General features: G+C 35.1%; 2 protein-coding genes and 1 pseudogene across 2 annotated transcripts; all 3 read right to left on the bottom strand.

Moving 5' to 3' along the window:
- Positions 1 to 2,897: 2,897 nt before the first annotated feature.
- On the bottom strand, positions 2,898 to 3,445 carry LOC149385274 (uncharacterized). Its single transcript, XM_089627073.1, has one exon. The coding sequence runs from the start codon at positions 3,422 to 3,424 to the stop codon at positions 2,945 to 2,947; it is 480 nt and encodes a 159-aa protein (XP_089483199.1). The 5' UTR covers positions 3,425 to 3,445; the 3' UTR covers positions 2,898 to 2,944.
- Positions 3,446 to 7,833: 4,388 nt separating this feature from the next.
- LOC149385273 (putative F-box protein At4g22030 pseudogene) lies at positions 7,834 to 9,163 on the bottom strand (annotated as a pseudogene).
- Positions 9,164 to 13,398: 4,235 nt separating this feature from the next.
- On the bottom strand, positions 13,399 to 18,956 carry LOC149385272 (peroxisomal membrane protein PMP22-like). Its single transcript, XM_089626817.1, has 7 exons — positions 18,840 to 18,956; positions 18,505 to 18,603; positions 15,718 to 15,819; positions 15,489 to 15,564; positions 14,142 to 14,212; positions 13,968 to 14,053; positions 13,399 to 13,583 (listed from the first exon to the last, which is right to left on the bottom strand). Exons 1-7 carry the CDS (start codon positions 18,909 to 18,911, stop codon positions 13,529 to 13,531), a joined length of 561 nt encoding a protein of 186 aa, XP_089482943.1. The 5' UTR covers positions 18,912 to 18,956; the 3' UTR covers positions 13,399 to 13,528.
- Between the last annotated feature and the right edge of the window lie 496 nt (positions 18,957 to 19,452).

Genomic DNA, 19,452 nt, shown 5'->3' with positions numbered 1-19,452 from the left:
ATTCTAGTCCGGCGAATTTCAAGCCGTTTCATCAACAAGAATCTATTTCCGGCGATTCAAGCCGTGTTAACTTTCAAGATCTTCTTCCGGCAATTTTCCGCTTTGTCAAGACTTCAAGATCTTTTTTTTTCGGCGATTCAACGTCGTATCAACGGGTTCAAGATCCCAATCCGGCGAATTCCCGCCGTGTCGACATTCAAGATATTCTTTCGACTATACGATCACCGCGGAGCGGTGTTTGACGGCGAACAATACTACTGTTATCTCGACGTGAACGAAGATCCGCCGTACCCTCCGGATCCTCCGCCGCTGGAAGACGGCGAAGAGTACTTCATCCTCACCCTCGATTACGTCGGCGATTCTCGGGCCCCCGGAAGAATACAGACGCTCTGTCTGTTCAGCTCTCAGCGAGTTGTGGAGCGCCGAGACTTCTACAGCTCAACCGAGACCATCGTCTCCGACATGTTCGCCGACCTTCCGTGGCGGGTTCCGGCAGATCTGGTTTCCCCGGCCGAGCCGTGGCTTCGCGACTCGGCGGCCGAAGCAATCATCACCGACATCCCCGAGTTCGGCGACGCCTTCCGATCCGCCAGAGTGCTCTCGCTGAACGTGTACGTCACCGGTCCGTACCGTCCCGGCGGAGACGAGTTCGTGCTCGAATAATACACCGACATCCAGAGAGCTGCAGATGCTGTCGTTGCCTTCTATGGAGTTCCTTTGTCGGAGCTCGCTGACCCGGCCCAAGCCAAGGCTCCCACTCAGGCTCATTTCGGAGAGCTGGATAGCTTTGTTGGTTTCTCTGACGTTACGGGTGATTGGGTGCCAAGAGCTGCCAAGAAAGCTATGTTCTGCAATTCTGTTCTTCTTAGCGCACTCAAGGTGTTCGACAAAATGTCTCAGAGAAATTTTTTTCTCAAAACAAGACCGGTTCTTCACAAAGTCCATTTTTTCTTCATTCGCACAATCAAGTTCTTCTCCGATGTTTAATCTTTTTCAGTCCAAGATAAACTTTCAAGAAAGTTCATCTTGAGGGGGTGTATTAGAACTGAGATTTGGTTATGTTGTTTACAGTTTTAGTTTAGTTTAAGAAGTCTTTGTTATGTCGTTTTTGGTTAGTTTAGTTTTTTATCAGTCGTTACATATTGCTCACAGCCTATATAAAGGCTGGTTTGATATACAAATCGGTAAGTCAAATAAAACAGTTTTGGGTCTCTGATTCATTCAAGAACAGAGTCCAAATTCCCAATTTGATTTCATCTTCTCAAATCCTAGAATTGCAATAATTATTATTATATAAACTTCTTGTTGTCTTTTGAGCTATTCAAAATATTTAGTGTAGCGAAAACAAATCCATAAAATAAATTAACATTTAAAATTTAAGACAAATTTTTTTTACACGTTAAATAATAAACAGTGTTGCGCTACATTTAGCGCAATATTGTTCAACAATCTCTCATAATGTTTTATCGGAGTGAGATTTATAGTACAGCTAAAGCCTAAAGCTAAAACGATACTTTAAAATGTGTTTTAAAATTTGGTTGGGGATGGCCTTAGACAAACAAACTGTGAAGTTTTTTATTTTATTCTTTTACATTTCAAAATGTTAAGATTGGACGAGCGATTTCACCTACTTAGTAACAATCAATTAGTAGGTTTTGGAACATCATTTCTCTGAGAAATTTTGGTTCTTTTACTTGGGGGATATCTTTTCGATGTCATATATTCCAAATGCTTTACGTTAAAATTAGGGCCGGTTAAAGAACCAGCCAAATGACACCCCTACTTTAAAATTATAGCCAAACTATTAATATATTTAGGAAAATAGCCAATTTATCATGACAACATTCCAATATTCCAATTATACCCTTAGGTTAATATTATTAACTATCATAGTAAATAATATCATCCATAACAAAAAAATTAGTAAATCTAATTAACAATAACAAAATTAGTAAATAGTATCAGAGATGATGACTAGTTAATCTAACGGTAAATATGATTTACTAATTATTTCCGTGAACAATCGAGGACTAACAATTCGACAGTAAATCATATTAACCATTGAGTAAATCATTTGTTTCTATGGTAAATAAGACTAGTTAATCTAACAGTTAATACGATTTACTAATTATTTCCGTGAACAATCGTGGACTAAAAATCCGACAGTAAATCATATTAACCATTGAGTAAATCATTCATTTCTATGGTAAATATGACTAGTTAATCTAACAGTAAATAGGATTTACTAATTATTTCCGTGAACAATCGTGGACTAAAAATCCGACAGTAAATCATATTAACCATTGAGTAAATCATTCGTTTATATGGTAAATATGACTAGTTAATCTAATAGTAAATACGATTTACTAATTATTTCCGTGAACAATTAATTAGTTTCACATTCATTTACTGTCTCAGATTCACGACTTCGATTGTCTTCGTACAGGTTCTCCTCTCTCTCTCTCTCTCTCTCTCTCTCTCTCTCTCTCTCTCTCTCTCTCTCTCTCTCTCTCTCTCTCTCTCTCGGACTTTGAATATTTATCTGTGACCTAAGGCAAACTATTCGCAATATCGATCGATTCGAAGTGAATCCTCAGACTCCTTTGAAAACACCACTAGCGATTTGAATCACTGCTCATTCAATTTCGTCAAGAGGAATGTTTCGCTTATAAATCTCTCTCTTCATTTTCTTACATTTACCCTAGTTTCCAATCCCGAAAGTTCTTGTATCTTCAACGTGTTTCAGGTTTTTTAGCGAATTCGAAAGTCATTTTTTGAAACACAAAAATCATGGATCCGGATTCTGTGAAATCGACTCTCACGAATTTAGCTCTCGGTAATGTCATGGCCGCCGCTGCTCGGAATTATCAAAAGGTTTGATTTTTATTTTCCCCAAAATCAAACACAAACACAAACACCCAAATCAGAATCTCTTCACACAAAATCAATCAAATTGATTGAGGAATTGGTACGAACCTGGATCGAATATGGCGTGAGGAGGGCTACCCGAGGATTCGGAGAGAGAATCGGCGTAGTGCTTGTTGACGGCGTAGTAGAACCCTAGCGCCGGCAGAGTATCGGAGAGGCGGTGATGATGATCGGCTGGCTCCGGCGACTCGAAGCCGAAGCCGAGCTCGATGCAGCCTTTGAGCTCGTCCACGTCGTCGTCGGTCACGCTCTTGCTCCTCTGCAGATGCGATTTTCCCACTGTTGTTGCTCCGTTTCCGCCGGAGCCACAGCTACTCGCGCCCCATGTCCGGCGACCACGATCGCTGCTTGAAAAGAGACTGACGTAGCGCGTGGCTGTCGCGCGCCATCGCCGGCGGAGGAAAGTGAATGGGAGCGTCGCCGCCGATGATCGGCGGAGGCCGGTGGGCGATGTCGGCGATCCTCCTCCGCAAGCAGCTGACTTGCGATGACTCATACCTCTGGCCACGGTGGTGGGTGTTTCTGGGTTCTGATGAGTTATGGTATTTTTATAGAAGGGTATAATTGGAATGTTGTAATGTTAGTTTTAGGTTTGGGCTATTTTCTTTAATAAACAAATAGTTTGGCTATAATTTTATAAGAGGTATATTATTTGGGCCAGATACTTACAAATCTCTTAAAATTACCAGTAGTAGGAACAGAAAGAAAGCCCTTTTATATATTATGTTCCTAAGTAAAATACAATTATGAGACTATGTATCTCTCTACTCGCGCGTTAATTAACCTCGAGAATTCTGATGTGGTTAATATGTCTGTACACATACATATAAAAATCCCTTAGAAAGTGGTACTGCTATACACATGACTAATGATACATGTCTCAGTAATAATGTCACCAATTGATAATTTAGATTAACCACATCAAGTTACATTTTTATATACCATCTACACCTTTAAAAGCTTTTATTTTATTTTATTTTTTATTTTTTACCTAAGCTTTATCAAAAGCATTTACTACCATACTTTGAATTACCTTTGTTTAGTTTGTTGAATAATCTATAAATTATATTAATTAGTTGTTGAACAGACCCATTATCAACGGCTGTTACCGCGATATGCTTAAAGCTTGATTGTAAATGGGATAATATGATAAGTATACTATATACATAAATATTTCTTTAAATTATTCCACAATTAGTAGTATGCACGCTTACTCCCAAAAGTAGATGAGTTTGAGTCATACACTTTTTTCAATCAAATCTAAATACTAATAAAAATACTTTTTTTTTTCAATTAGTACTATACTACTATTTCATCAAGTCATCTGTTTCCTATCATCCTCAAGTTATTTTAGGTAACGGTGATCACGTCAAAGTTTGAAAGGCTATATATGTTGATGTTGGACTTCGTCCTCCATTAACAACGCATTGAGTCATGCCCAAATTAAGCATAGCGTGTCCCAAACCCATAAAATTGACCCAACTACATCAAAATCAAGAGATTCGGCACGAAGTGTAAGCATAATTTAAACGATCCTAATTAGCGAAGATCTTAGAACTAGATGATTTTCACAAAATATTATAGATCGAGAAAACCTACCTCGATCCACGACGAGAACAACGACAGCGGTGACAGAATCACCAGAATTGGTTTATCTCTCTTGACCCCTTTAGTCTTGATAGTTTTTCACGTGGTAACAAAATAATGATTCAGCCATGATAAAATATAAGCGCGAGAAATCGTGAAGACATACGGGGATGAAGCTAGGAATCTAAACTAGGGGACTAATATGCAAAAATAAAAGTTCAATGAGACTGATTTGTAAATTTTTAAGTTAAAAAAATAAACATATATTAAAAAGGGACAAAAAGTGCAAAAAAAATTAAAAATAAATAAAGAGTTGAGGAATGGGTTGTAGTCCCCTTGAGCAGCCTGTGGCTTCGTCCATGACAACATACATTATTAACTTGGCGTGGCTCTTTCAAATTTTCACCAAATATAGAGCCACATTCGATATGTTCATTACATGATTTTTTTTAAAAATTAGTCGCGACTTGTTCGCGTTTAAGTTCTTTTTAACGAAATGAACTCTCTCTCTTTCTCTGTGTGTGTGTGTGTGTGTGTGTGTGTGTGTGTGTGTGTGTGTGTGATTCCTTTCCTAAATTTGTATCTATTGGTTCTATCTATTAATATTGATGTTATTCTCAATTAACTTCATCTTCTTTAAACTGTTTATTTTTATACAGATTACTTATTGGGTTCTCTAGATATATAGACATATGAAAACTCAAGTTTTTCCATATAGACAAGTTTTTGTAAATTTTAAGTAAATAGCCACAATATTTTATTAACAAAAAAAAAAAACAATTATAGTTGTAAATATTCGTTAATAATTGTAAATAACCACTGTCATCCAATTGTATAAATGAAATGCTAAAAGCGCTACATAATGTCAGATCACCATAATAGTTATTTACTATTGAAATTTACAAAAGGTGACTATTTAGAAAATCTCCAAATTTTGGTGGCTTAATTACTCAATTATATGTTACTTATTTGTATTAAAATAGTTTTATTGTTATATTATGTTAATTGCGTAGACATTGATAAATATGATGGACTCTCCGTGATTCTGCTACTCGCAGTGATAGTCAATGCTGTTTCCGGTTAAGTATTCCGTTTTTGTTTAAATTAATTGTTTTTACATACCGTTATAATTTAGTTTAGTTTTAGATTGATTTGAACTACTAATTTAGTTTTCTTTGAAGGTGATTGATTTTGAATTGAAATAAAAATTTTGTTTAGAAATTTGAAATAAATATTTGCTAGGTAGGAAATTAATTTTTATTTGTAAGTTTTTAAGTTCAATCAATATATGTTAGTTTTGGTAGCTTCTTGTTAATTGTATGGTTTTATAAATTTGAAATTGTTAGAATATTGTTGTATGCATTTTGGATTTGAAAAAAATGGGGTTGTGCAGGCAAACCCATCTAGGCCATTTTAGATTTTTGTATTCTCAAATCCAAATCATGCACTACACCACTCATTGGCACAACTATTTCTGTATTGCAAAGTAATTTGCGCGACATGCATGTGTGTCACACAAAGACAAAAGTAGATACACAAAAGTACGGGCAAGAGTTCCCGATTTATAGTTTTTAACTTTCTTCAACCCATAGTTATATGTTTGCGCGACAGATCATTGATAAATATTTATGTCGCGCGAATTCTTTGCACAATAGAAATGTTATTTGCTCGACATGAATATTTGCGACACAAAACAAAGTGTTCTGCAATGCAAATAGTAGTTTCATCCGTAGATTAAATTACTGCTTATGCAGCCACGCTGCAACTCTGATTTTACTGGTATCCCGCGGTAAATGATATATGGAGTATCCACACATAAGACGGGTACGCTCTTGCTCTCTGGCCAAAGTAATCTTGCGAGGAATTTTGTTCGTGGCCAACAACGAAAGTCGAACATGGTGATCGGCTCAAATTTACATACAAAGTCTGGATATGGGCGAACATTGCCTTCGTTGGAACAGAACTCAGAGCCAACAACGGATCATAGAGAGTGATAGCTAGGAATAATCCTTTTGGGTTTTATTCACAAGTGTGTCTCTTGCTCATTAAGTAAGCACAAAAAAATATACTTAACACATCTAAGTAATGTATTACTAAGAATTTAATGTTTTTTATGCCATTAAAAATGTAATTTTAAAAAATTAAATGCATTCTTATGATTGTTTTTAAAATGAATTTTGACCACTTTTTTAAGCCTTTTTAGGCATGGGCCTGGACAGAGAGCCGACAATGAATTTCATTAGTAACAGGCCATTTTGATCGTTTGGAAGAACTCGATGAATGTATTAGATCTTTTTAGGATGCCCCAATGACTATATATAGAATCTATCCAATTTTTACAGTGCGATGATTAGCTGTCCATGGACTAGTTGTACCTACCGTTTCTTTCGATAGAAACTACATGACATCTATTGATGACAAAAAAAAATAGATACAACAACGATAATATTGGCCAGATTGTTTAATAAAACAAATCTCAATATAACAATTGAAATGAATACAAGGGTGCTAAAAATATAGGTGAAGTGAAGATGAGAGAAATTTCAGCCATGCTTCAATTCTGTGTGAGTTTCTAGCCTTTTATTGATGTGCTTGTTTCGCCTTTTATAGGTGTCGATGCAGTTAGATCGTGGGGTGATCACTTCACGTCTGAACAGTTAGTTCAATTCGCTTATATAATTATGTCTTGTTATGCCAGTTATTTAGTAACTGTTCGGTCCTTAGTGGATTATTCGGCGTTTATTTGACCATTGTAAATATTCGATTTGACTAGCCATAATGTAACCGACCGTTATTTTCTCCGATCTTCTCGGTTATGCTTTGTGATTAGCAAAACTTAACATATGATTTCTCATTCGGTACCAACTATTTATGTTTGGTATTCTTTAGTAGGCTCGGCATAAATCTTATCATGTTTGATGGATTGCCGATTTTCCTGTTATAACGATAATGTATAAACTGCTGTTTTACATTGATTTTCAGTTATTATATTTGTCTCCTACTAAAAAGATACGCTCGCTGAGCTGTTTTTATAGTGCTTCTATACATATATAACACGTTTCACACTGACGGCTAAACAGTGGAGTGTGTACTAATGCCACTTGTAGTGTTTTCATACATATAAATAAAAATCTTTAATACAAGTGCACGCGCAATAGAGTACACACGTAATTGATTCAGTTCATATTTTCAGGAAACTTTGATCGTGTTCTCATTTATATATCACTCTTGTTCTGCATGCCACTGTAAGTAATAGTGTAGATATATAAAAGAATAGTTGAGTATATATGAATAATGTCATGAACAAAAGAATCGTGGTTAGTAGATTTACACGTATCTACAACTAATGAACTAACAGCAAACAAACTATTTGCATATGTTATCAGAAAAGCTTGCTAGCGAACTCTTCCGGTGATGATGATCCATCGTGGTCTTCATTGTCTCTAGACGTGGATCGACGAGCGAGACTCTTGAGATCGGAGACGCTTCTTCCGAGCTGCAAAGCGATCTTCATCTCCAAAACCTCTCCGTTCTCTCTCCTCTCCCTCACATTCGTCTCGATCGTCTCTTCCAAGAGCTTGAAAAACCCGGCGTTGCTTCTGTACATCTCGAACACCATTCCCACTTGACCCCCGTGCTCCACCGAGCTCACAAAACTCGCCAGAGCCCCTCCCAGAACTCCCACCACCGCCGCCGCCGCCACGTGTCCCGAGACCGCCGTCCCGACGGCCGCGAGACCGGTCAGGACGGGTCCGGACACGGCCAGGACTCTGTTGAGCTTCAACGCCTTCTCGCCGAGCTTCAGATACTCCTCCGAGTCTCTCCGCTCAACGACCCCGCGGATCGCTCTCATCTCCTCCTCCAACTCCGGGCTCCATCCCCCGGCGGCGGAGGATCTCCGGCGGTTGTTCTTCGGCCACCAGACGGCGGGCTCCACCTCTTCCGGAAACTTCTCGAGCATGGCTCCGTCGAGCAGCGGGAGCGGGAACGCCTCGTCCAACGCCAGGACTCGCTCCATCGCCTCCGCCACGTCGGATTCCGATACCCCACCGAGGGATATTTTGGTCTTTATCTCGCGGCGGAGCTGTTGGAAGAGCCTGGTGGCGTTGCGCTGCTCCTCCGCGAGCTGAGAGGGCTGGAGCTTGCTCATCGCGGCGGAGATTCCGGTGGCCGCCACGTAGAGCGCGACGGCGCCGATTCTGAGCGCGGAGGAATGGTCCGGTGCGGCGGCGGAGAGCGCCGACATGGTGGCGGCGGCGAGGGTCATGGAGTTCAGGGAGCTGAGAAGAAGGGCGTTCCAGTTGTCTCGCTGTTCACCGACGTTCCGGTGCATCTCCGCCCTCTCCGCCGCCGCGTCCATGACGGCGTGAATCTTCGCCAGGATCATCGCCGACGACCGCTCATCATCATCGGCGTTGACTGAGATGTTTGGGAAATAATCGGGTGTGGTCATGATCAGGTTATCCCGCTGGAGAATGTTAGGGAAGCCCTTTGATTGGAGTTTGGGCAAGCTAATGATGGATCTCGTGATCGCTGACGATGGTCTTCTTCTTGATGATGATGATGATGATGAACTGTTTTTGATCTGAGAATAAGTTGCATTGTTGCCGAACGCGTTTGAAGACCGTTGAAGTAGTGTTGTTGCCATATCAACTACGTAATAATTACTAGCTCTCTTTCTCTTTTTGAGCTTTTGCTTTGGGGATTAATTTCAATGGCTTATATTGGGTTTGAGAGAGGTAGAGAGACGGTGATTTTGTGTTCGGTTGTTTATTGATGAAATGAATTGTTGAATGAAAGGTCGCCTTATATATATATATATATAGGAGATTTATTATTAAAAACCTGAAAAAGTCATGTAGTAAAAGTTTGACGGTTTGAATAATGCTATGGCGAGACTAGACCGCTTCTCGCATGACGTCGTCTTTCTGGTCTAAACCCTCTCTAGATTTGGCTGCTTCACATTGACTTTCAACACCCCTTTACCCAGTTGTACATATTTGTATGGGACGAAATCTAACTTTCAAGCCATATAATTTCATAGTTTAATAATTAGATTTGTAGTACTTTTTAACCGTTATGATTATGTATACTCACCGCATAAAACATAAATACTTTAGGTTATTGTCATTTTTTTCTTACAAATAACCAATCCTCTCACTTTAAAAAAAAATTATTATAAAAATAATCCATCAGTTCGAAGTAAATTAAATGGACTTAAACAGTTAGTTTAATTTACTTCGACCAGATAAATTATTTTTTAATAAAATTAAATATTGTCTATTTTTTTTAAAAAATGGGTGTTGATTAGTCCCACTTTTAAATTATAGTCTAATCAATGTTTTTACATTTTTTTGCCATCTCTTAATTAAAGGTGGAGATGATTTACCAATAAATTAGTCCCTCTGGTCAGTTATTTGTAATTCATGCACGTTGAATTTTGTTTTTCTCTCATCTTGAAAAAAAAGTTGACAAAATCAAACAGTTTTGTTTCATTTATTTTAATTTAAATAAATAATATTAATTCATAGTGACATTTTGACAAAAGATATGAAATCTAAATTGCTTATCTCAGTGCCCCGAATTTGATATTTTAAAAAATTACACGGATTTTATTCTATTGATCTTATGTATATTTTCGATAAAGTAAGGAGCATACATCACATGCTACTTGGAGCCAAGGAATCAAATGCCGTTTTCGTGGCCGTTTCGAGACTCGTGATTTACGGAAAATCGTCATGTCGATGGAAAATCGAACGAAAAAAATGTGGAAAAACACAAGTGAAATGCCGTTTTCCATGGAAAACCGACGTGCCGATGGAAAATCGAACGGAAAAAATGTGGTAAAATATATACATGTAATACATACATATATTTTTCAATTTTTAAACATATATAAAGAAAATACATTATGTATCTAATCTTTTTTAATAGAAAATTGTATATATATAATATTTTATAAATGTGTGCTATTAATAATATTTAATATATATAATTTATAAATGTGTGATATTATCTATTAGAATTGTCTCATAGTATGTGTGATATTATATATAATTTTTAAATGTGTGATATTATATATTAGATTATGCGTGATATATTTTTTTTTTAAATGTATGATATTATATATTAGACTATGATAAAAAATAAATAAAAAAACAACAACAACACTGACAGCAGTAGGGCAGCAAAAAGAAAAACGACAACAGCGAAAAAACGACACAAAAAAAGAAAAACGACAGCAACAAAAAACGACAGTGAAACGACAAACGACGAAAATCGACGAAAACGACAAAAAATGAAAAATGATGAAAATCGACGAAAAACGACGACAAACGACATATTTAGCTTTCGACGGCCGTTTACTCACCGGAAACGAATTTCCCGGCGAAAATTGTGAAAATTCGTGGGCATTTGATTCCTTGCTTGGAGCACATATAAAATTCTTTCAAAATATATCAAATATAGTTGATGGGTAGATCTAATCAAATACTATATAATGAAAAATATGATTTTTGCAAATACCTAACAGGTAAAGATAAATACAAACTCAGAAACATGATTTTTTTAAATATTTTATTTGTCTTCTTGCCGGAACTTCTAGCCAACCTCGAGTCGTCGCTCGGTGCCGTGTATTGTCGAATCCTATAATTTCCTCCGTCAGTGATTTTGAGGTGATGACTTTTTTTTTTTATATATAGAATTCAAATTTGAAATACTTATTGATTATTGATTTAAGTTTAATATTGATTAAATTCAATTTTATTTCTTATTAGTAAGTTTTGTTTTGAGTAAAACAAAGGAAACTCTATCAAAATTTCTATATGAATAAGATAGAATATGAGATTAAATATGTTGTTACGTTTGTGTTGGTTTATTTTTTTTTTACTGAAGTTGTTGTGGAAAGATGTCGATCAACTTGTCCATTGAGCGCAGACTGTATATCTGGCAAGTTTCTTGGTTAGTCAGAATGTTTTGCAGGAGTCTTTACTCAATGGATCTTTACGCGTGTATGGGTAAGGAGACCCTAGATTGGCCTCATGCCTTGTTTGACTATTATAAAAGCCGTGCGACTCTCTCATAGTAGTTTTGACGCACACATCGATCAAACTTTTAGGGTTCTTAGACGTGTAAGACTGGCGGACTGAGAAGCTAATTGTTTGATTCGTGTGGTGTAAATCTCTAAATACTTTTCCAAAGATCTAAGTGTTTGTGAGAGTTTGAGTTTGTGATTGCGTGATTGAAGTATTCACGTGCATTGATATTGAAGGTGACCAAACATCAGGAACGTGTTTGAAGAGTGTAATTGAGAGGAGTCTCAAATTCAAGGGGAGCCTTGTTTTGGTATTCATATGTAGTAATAATAAAATGACATCGAGTCCGGTGTTGTTCATATAAGACATTGGTTCTATTGACTACTTATTGTTTTAGTGAATTCATTTTCACTTGGCTGAGAGCCTCCCCATGATTGGTGACATTTCACCGAACCGTTCTTTGTGTCATTCATTTCTTTTATGCACTGTTATTTCTTATTCATTGCTTGCTTCAGAACAAGTTTTCGAACACATTGATTCTACATTGTGCGTTACATTTTTCTTCTGTCGAAACAGAATTTCAATATCTTTTCAAGTAACCAAAGAGGTCGAAAGAAGTTGCAAGTAGCGTACACATATTCTACAAACACAAACCATTTCACAAATATACAACTTTGAATTCAAATGTACAAAACATATAAAAATGGTATTTATTTACTGCATTATGCAATATTTTTTGGCCACCATTTCTTTTTTCTTTTTTCTGAAAATAATATGTTTTCATATTCTACTCTTTTTTCATTCGATTTTTCATAGGTATGTTGATTTTTCGTATTTCAAAATCATCGAAAACAACATCTAAATCCGTAGTTCTACCAATGTTTCAAACAAATCGAGTTTTGTTTTAGAATATTTTATGAAGTTTTGATATTCTTAATCGACTCTGGCAACCTGCAAGTATTTAGACTATTTTGGTCATAAGTTTTCATTTTACATCTGATTTTATCAATATTAACAAGCGTTGGAAAATTTATAAAAAGTTATAATTTATTATATAATTTCTTATTAAAAAATTATATAATTTTAAAAATTAAAATCATGTAAACGATTATTTAAATCAAATACTGATTTTAATTTAGCCTCCAATAAAATGTAATTTGCCTCTTCAATTATGGTTATCAGTAGAAACCTTCATCTCACAACAGAAACGGTTACAACTGTTTCATCTGATTCCATAAATTGGACAGCTGGTAGACAGTCTTGTAAAATTTCATTGGTCAATGTACGAGGCTTCAATGGGATACTATTCCGATTCAACAAAAAAAATTCCAAGTTTGACCATTAAAAACTGAAATAAAAATCAGAGGTTCAATTTCAACCACAGCCCTTGTTGTTTTTCTTCCCCCAATTCATAGCAAAGCTTATGCTGAAGCATATTGGGAGACTCCACGGCACCAAGAAGCAGAGCTTCTACTTTCTTTTTATAATGTTGTTTTGAGTTGGATTTCTAGAAATAGTAATCAAAATGCTCATATGTTATGTAAATGGGCAACACAAACTTTGTTTTTTGGGGAGATACTAGTGCTATGCAATGCTCTTTTCGATCCAAAAAAATAAAATAAAAATAAACTCACTTTTTAGTTACGATACACGCATGCTATCAAACATGGAGTACGAGCCGAGCAGTGTCCACGTGACATCGCACGTGTGACCACAACAAGCAAAGTAGAGAGTATTGCATATAATTAAAATAATTGCAAAAAAGACATTCCACAAGCATGGCAATTATCGATAATCAAAGATTCAATTGATTTTATTTCTCAATCAACATGGCCATGGAACACAATTAATAGGCGTTCAGATTCAGGTTCAGTAGTACATAATAATCAACAAACAAAGCAGAGCAATAGGACCATGATGATGAATTAAATATTCTAAGTAGCAGTAATGGAACTGAAGCTGTAAAATATATTCTGCCCTCACTTGGGCTTTGGTAACGCCACCGATCTTGATCGAAGATTTAGGAAAATTCCCCTACAAGATAAAAGCAAAAATATCCGCCCGTTATTTCACCCATTGAAACATTGAACATATCATAAAAAATTAAAAAAAAAAAAAAAAAAAAAAAAAAACTAACTAACTAAGCTACTAATAGTTATGAATTTGCAAATAATTAACATGTTATTAATTATAAGTAGTCATGTGAGCAATTCAAACATTCCATCTATACTCATTTGTGTTATGTTAATATAGGTTGTAAATATGGCTGTGTTAATGAAATAAAAACATTGTTATTTATTTACAATTAACGAAAGTTACATATAATCGAAAGGTTCGATTATGTCTATAAAGTTACATATTTAATAAACCCTAAAAAAACTCAAAAATTGAAATCTGATATAATTAACAATAATTTACCAACAAAACGCAACCAAGGCCTGGAAAACGACACGCATTTGTAGCGGCACGTACTGGTGCTTGATCCACCCAATAACCGGCCCGATCTATGTGATATAATATAAGCTGTTATAGCATTATACGGCAATCCATGTATTTTATCGAAGAGACGGAGCAGAATAAAAAAACTAATACCATCCATGCACTGTATTGTAAAGTTGGGTAGTCCTTCTTTACTTTAGCTTTCACTTGAAACCAAGGTCTACCTGCATTTCGTATTTTTTTTATTGAGTAAGACCATCTCCAATTAAAAATTCCAAAATCCCATAAGTGGGCTAAACTTGTCCCAAAAATAACATAAAAGTTTAATAAATAATCTAGTTTTTACACCAAATTAGTAGTGTTATACTAAATTTAGTGTAACACTATTCATTTCTATAAAAATTACTCGACATGTTTAGGCATTAGTCTAATAATCTAATCAATCCATATTATAATAATTAAAGTGTATATATTTTAGAATATACATATAATTAATAGATAATTAAGTTAGATTAACTAAACTAAGGGTATGTTCTATAAATACTGTATTTATTGTAAAATAATGTAATATTAAAAAAAAACAAAAATTTAGTGTAAAAATTATACCGTATTAAGTGTAAAAATCACACCATCTTAGCATTAAAATTGGAAATGCTCTAAAAACAATTCTAAGAAACCAATGTTCACACTAAGCCTATGCCAATTGAGGTTTCTTTTAAAGACTGACTTTTTTAGGTGTTTAGAAGACATATAAGAGTCAACCCTGACACTAGTTTTAAATATGGGTCTTTTAGTTATATAGTCATTTGACTTATATCGTTTTGTATAATAGCAAACTTTTTATAATTTTTTTGTAAATAGTCACTTTAACTTATTTACGGCACGCAAAAATACAAAAAAAATTCAAAATAGACGGGAATGTTTTTGGGTATTTTTGTCTTTTTAAGTGTTGTAAATAAGTTGAGGTGACTATTTACAAAAGGTTGACTATGTAGCAATTCTTAGAATTTTCGTGGCCTATTTGACTAATTTTTTGTTTAAATATTCCATTTTTCCCTTCACCCACATATCTCTTACATCAAAGCTAAAGTCGTTTTTTTTTTTTTTAATTTCTTTTATTTATTGTTTTAAAACGGTCAAGCTAATAAAGCCAGGTGTTTAGGAATCACTTTGTTAGATCTTAGCAATCGTGTAGGCTAAGGAGTAGGCCAGGGAAGTCATTTAATTTATTTATCACTAGTTTTCTAATAGATAAGAGTAATTTAGGGATATTTTTATGTTAAGTACGATTCCTAGTAGAATTAAGGTATTCAAGCTTATAAAAATTTAAAATAAACCATCTAAGTTAGTTTATTTTTCATGTTTCCGTTAGTCTTTGTCAGAATATCACGAGAGACTAACGATCTAGCTCTCGAAGTATATAGATATTGACTATTATATGTTCATACGATTTCTATTAATAAAATCTACGAAATTTTATTCGGTTACTATCAAACTCACCTTCCACGGCCAACCCGTAGTAAACCATGAAAACCAAGTTGTTCCAAGGAGAAATGGTTAGCTGTTCAAAAATCACCTGAAACGATCAAATCAAACATCTTCAGACTGATTATTTTTTGCTTCTTCTAAATCGAGCAAACCAAGCTATGTCTTGAGAATGCAAAGAATCTAAAATAAATTATTCTTAACCAAACATGTTAAATTATTTTGGGTTGATGAGGCTTTGTACCTTCTTGGCGACTGTTTTTGTGTCATTCTTTCCCGAGAAGATCTTGTCAAGTAATTTAAGCGCATAATGGCTGAACGGACCAACGTACGTAACTCCAAAAACCTGAATTCATACACATTAACAAAAAGAGCCAGCCACAGATGTACAACACGGCCAAGGGGTCACGTGCCCCCCTCAAAAATTCGAGAAACAAGTTTGTTTATGTATTTGTTTATGAATTTATATACATTAAAAGAGTGTTTGTACAATACAAATTTACATTTTGCATATTATCGGATAAAAGATATGTTAACTTAATGATTGGCTATGTCTTATTAACGCCTCACTCAAATTCAAGGTTTATAGATTGATACATCTTGCATCATGAATTTTTAGAAAACTTTATATATATATATATATATATATATATATGTATATATTTATATATATGTATATTGAAATTTGTATGTGTATATATATGTGTATACACGGGATTTTCATTTATTCCAACCAATGTTCAAAATATTAATTACGATATTGAAGTTTTGATTTCACTGGTATATCGATTATCGACGAAAAATCTAAAATGATTTTACGATCACTACCGATTTATACATGTTGTCGCTGAAAATTGAACAATGTTCAAGGCTTCGAACGGGTCTTGCTCTAGGATCGGACATGCGATCTCGTTCAGAGGCAAGTTTTAATTTATCTACGCAGTTGATGCAGTTTATATTGGGAATTTTCGGCGAGGGTGATTGCGCCTCCCTCAGAGGTGTTGGGAATCTTAGTTACAGACATCACGATCAAAGAGTTATGTTGAAAGTTTTCAATATGTTTAAGTCAGAAAAAGATTGTTGTGGGAGCTCGTGAATATTTCTCGAACCCCCTCCTTTTAGCGTCAAAATGTTGTCGCTGAAAATTGAACAAGGTTAAAGACTTTGGACGGGTCGACCCAAGGCCGGACCAAGCAGTCGCGCTTGAGTCGGGTATGCAGAACTCGAAAGTAACGAATGTCGCTCCTCTAGCTCAAGAACATTCGTTCGTCGCAGAGAAACTACGAATAATAAGAAAAAGAAAATAAGCTAGAATGGCGCAAAGACGATGCCTCTTGCGCGCTCTCCGACGCTCAACATTAGTCTGATTGTTATGAGTGAGGTGAGTGGCCGTTATTCTTTTGAGAATATTTGAGATTTGTGAGTGATTTAGAGTAAAGCTGTGTGCGGAGGGTCCTTGACATTGTTTCAAGACTCTAGAATTGAATAGAGAGAGTTTAGAATTGGTTTTCTTTTTTCTCTAGGTGAAGGGTCTATTTATAGCTGTTGAAGGGCTGAAAGAGCTCAAAAAATCAGAGTGGGCGAAAGCAAGCCGTGCGCGAGAGGCCTCTCGCGCGCGCTGCGATCTCATGTGTGCGCGTTGGTCCGCTGGTACGCGCGTCATGCATTCGTCCACGCGGCGCGCTTGTGATGTTGTTGTGTGCGTGGGTGGCTTGTTTCTTTTGGTCTTTTTGCCTTTCGTGCTTGGATCGGGCGTCCTTGTAGGCCTCATTTGGGCTTTGATATGAAATTTATTGCAAGTCACAAAAAATTGAATATTTCCAAAAATGCCCGACATCAATACCGATTATACTCAATATCGACAAGTATATCGATAGTTTTCATATAAAATAATTCTTTAAGATATAAATTTAACAGGTGTTAGTGGTTTGAATTTTTAAATTTTTTAGCTTTTATTTCCTACATAATCTACTTATAAATTTGAAATAATTCAAAAAAAAAATTAAACATAGTTTTTCTAACAAACTTAATATTATTAATTATAATATTTCTTTGTTGTATATATTACAATATTAAATGTTACCTTTTTTCATTTTTAACAAATATTTTACAGAAATTTATAGTTAAATTACTTTCTTAATTATAAATTATTATAACTATTAATTGTTTTCTTTATCAAATCTAATTTTAAAAAATTATTTATAAATTAATTATGCATGTATTTATATAATTTATATTATCGTGCCCCTCTGAATGGATCCGTCATCGTAAACAACCATATATTATCAGAAAGATAAAGAGGAGTAATAACAAGGGAAAATATCTAGAGTATCCCTCGTGTTTAATCGAAATGCGAGATTTATCCCCTCTATTTCTAGAAATATCAGATATATCCCTTCAGTTTAATATAAATGACATATACCTCCCCTAAAAAAATGTTATATTACAAATATCACCCTTTTCGTTTATTTTTTTACAAAAAAATAATTTGAACTCCTCAAAATACCCTTAATAGAATAAATATTTATTTACTATTTTATTAAAAAAAAAATCAAAATCTCTCTTTATAAAAAAAAATCTTAACTTTTTATAAAGAAATTTTTTAATTTAATTTTTTTGTATATAGAATAGAAGATTAAAAATTATTTCATTAAGGGTATTTAGGGGATTTCAAATTATTTTTTTGTAAAAAATAAACGAAAAATGGTGATATTTGTAATATAACATTTTTGTAGGGGATGTATATGTCATTTATATTAAACTGGAGGGATATGTCTGATATTTCTAAAAATGAAGGGGATAAATCTCGCATTTCGATTAAACACAAGGGATACTATTGATATTTTCCCTAATAACAATGTTTACAATCACATGGGGATCTTTCCTTTAAGAGAAGGATTGGATTGGTTTCGTTACTGTCACGAAGATTCATTTCATAATCAATTGAGGAAAGATCTGGAATGTTCTTTTGTAATGATATGGCATTGTTATTTGAGAGAATGAGAGAGATGGAGAGGGGTTAGAGCAACACCACTTTGAGAAGAAGCCTTCTAATTTGAAGTTTCTGAATCCCAGTCAGCTTCTGAGATACCACATCACTCACCGCTGACAAAACCCCTGCTAGAATCGCCTGAACACATTAAAAATTCATATCAGTATTTCATTTTATTGATTCACATGAAAGGGACACAACGTTTTTTCAGAAACAAGGAAAAAAAATAAAAATGGGCATCTTCTTGGCAACAACGATCAGAAGGTACCCCTACGAAACCAACAAGGAATATAGAGAAAATAAAGAAAAGATGTGTGATTTTCATTTTACATCCACCATTAAAAAAATCCATCAAATTGAAAAAAAGATTGGACCTTTGTCCTGAGAGGATGACGGTGAAGCTGAACCATGAACTGTTGCAAACCGTTCTTGGCGACGGAGCCCATGGATTCTTCAAATGGGGATTTCCGAAACTTCGATCACAGGCTGTGTCTGTTCCGATCTACCAAACTAAAACAATTGACTAAAGTACAATTATAACATTTATCAACACAATTATTGTATTATTATTATCACATCAAGCATAATGATATTGCTCGTATCGTGTACTTGTTATAATATTTTTTTATTAGGTAGTGTACTATTTTTTACTTTGATCATTGATTAATGTGGCAAGCTGGATAATATAATAGAAATTAAAGAGCTAAATATTGGCATGTAAACAAGCACTACTCGTGGTAGCATAGGTTAGTCGAAAATTCCACGTCACCTGCAAAGCGAAGATTGTGGGTTCAATCTCTACTGGCAGCAAAACTGCCTTAAAAAAACATGCACTCCTCCAACGGTCCCTTTATCAGTACACAAGCTTAACGGAAGGAACAGAGGCGGAGCCATATTCTTATACAAGGAGGGGCCAAGTATGTCGAAGTAAAAATAAAAATCGACAAAATCTTAGTAATTACACTACTAGGAAAAATAAAATACAGT

Source organism: Urtica dioica, chromosome 9 (genome assembly GCF_054948205.1).
Source record: "Urtica dioica subsp. dioica isolate 48M chromosome 9, U.dioica_male_clone48M_v1_H2, whole genome shotgun sequence".
NCBI lineage: Eukaryota > Viridiplantae > Streptophyta > Magnoliopsida > Rosales > Urticaceae > Urtica > Urtica dioica.
This window is presented reverse-complemented; position numbering and strand designations above follow the sequence as displayed.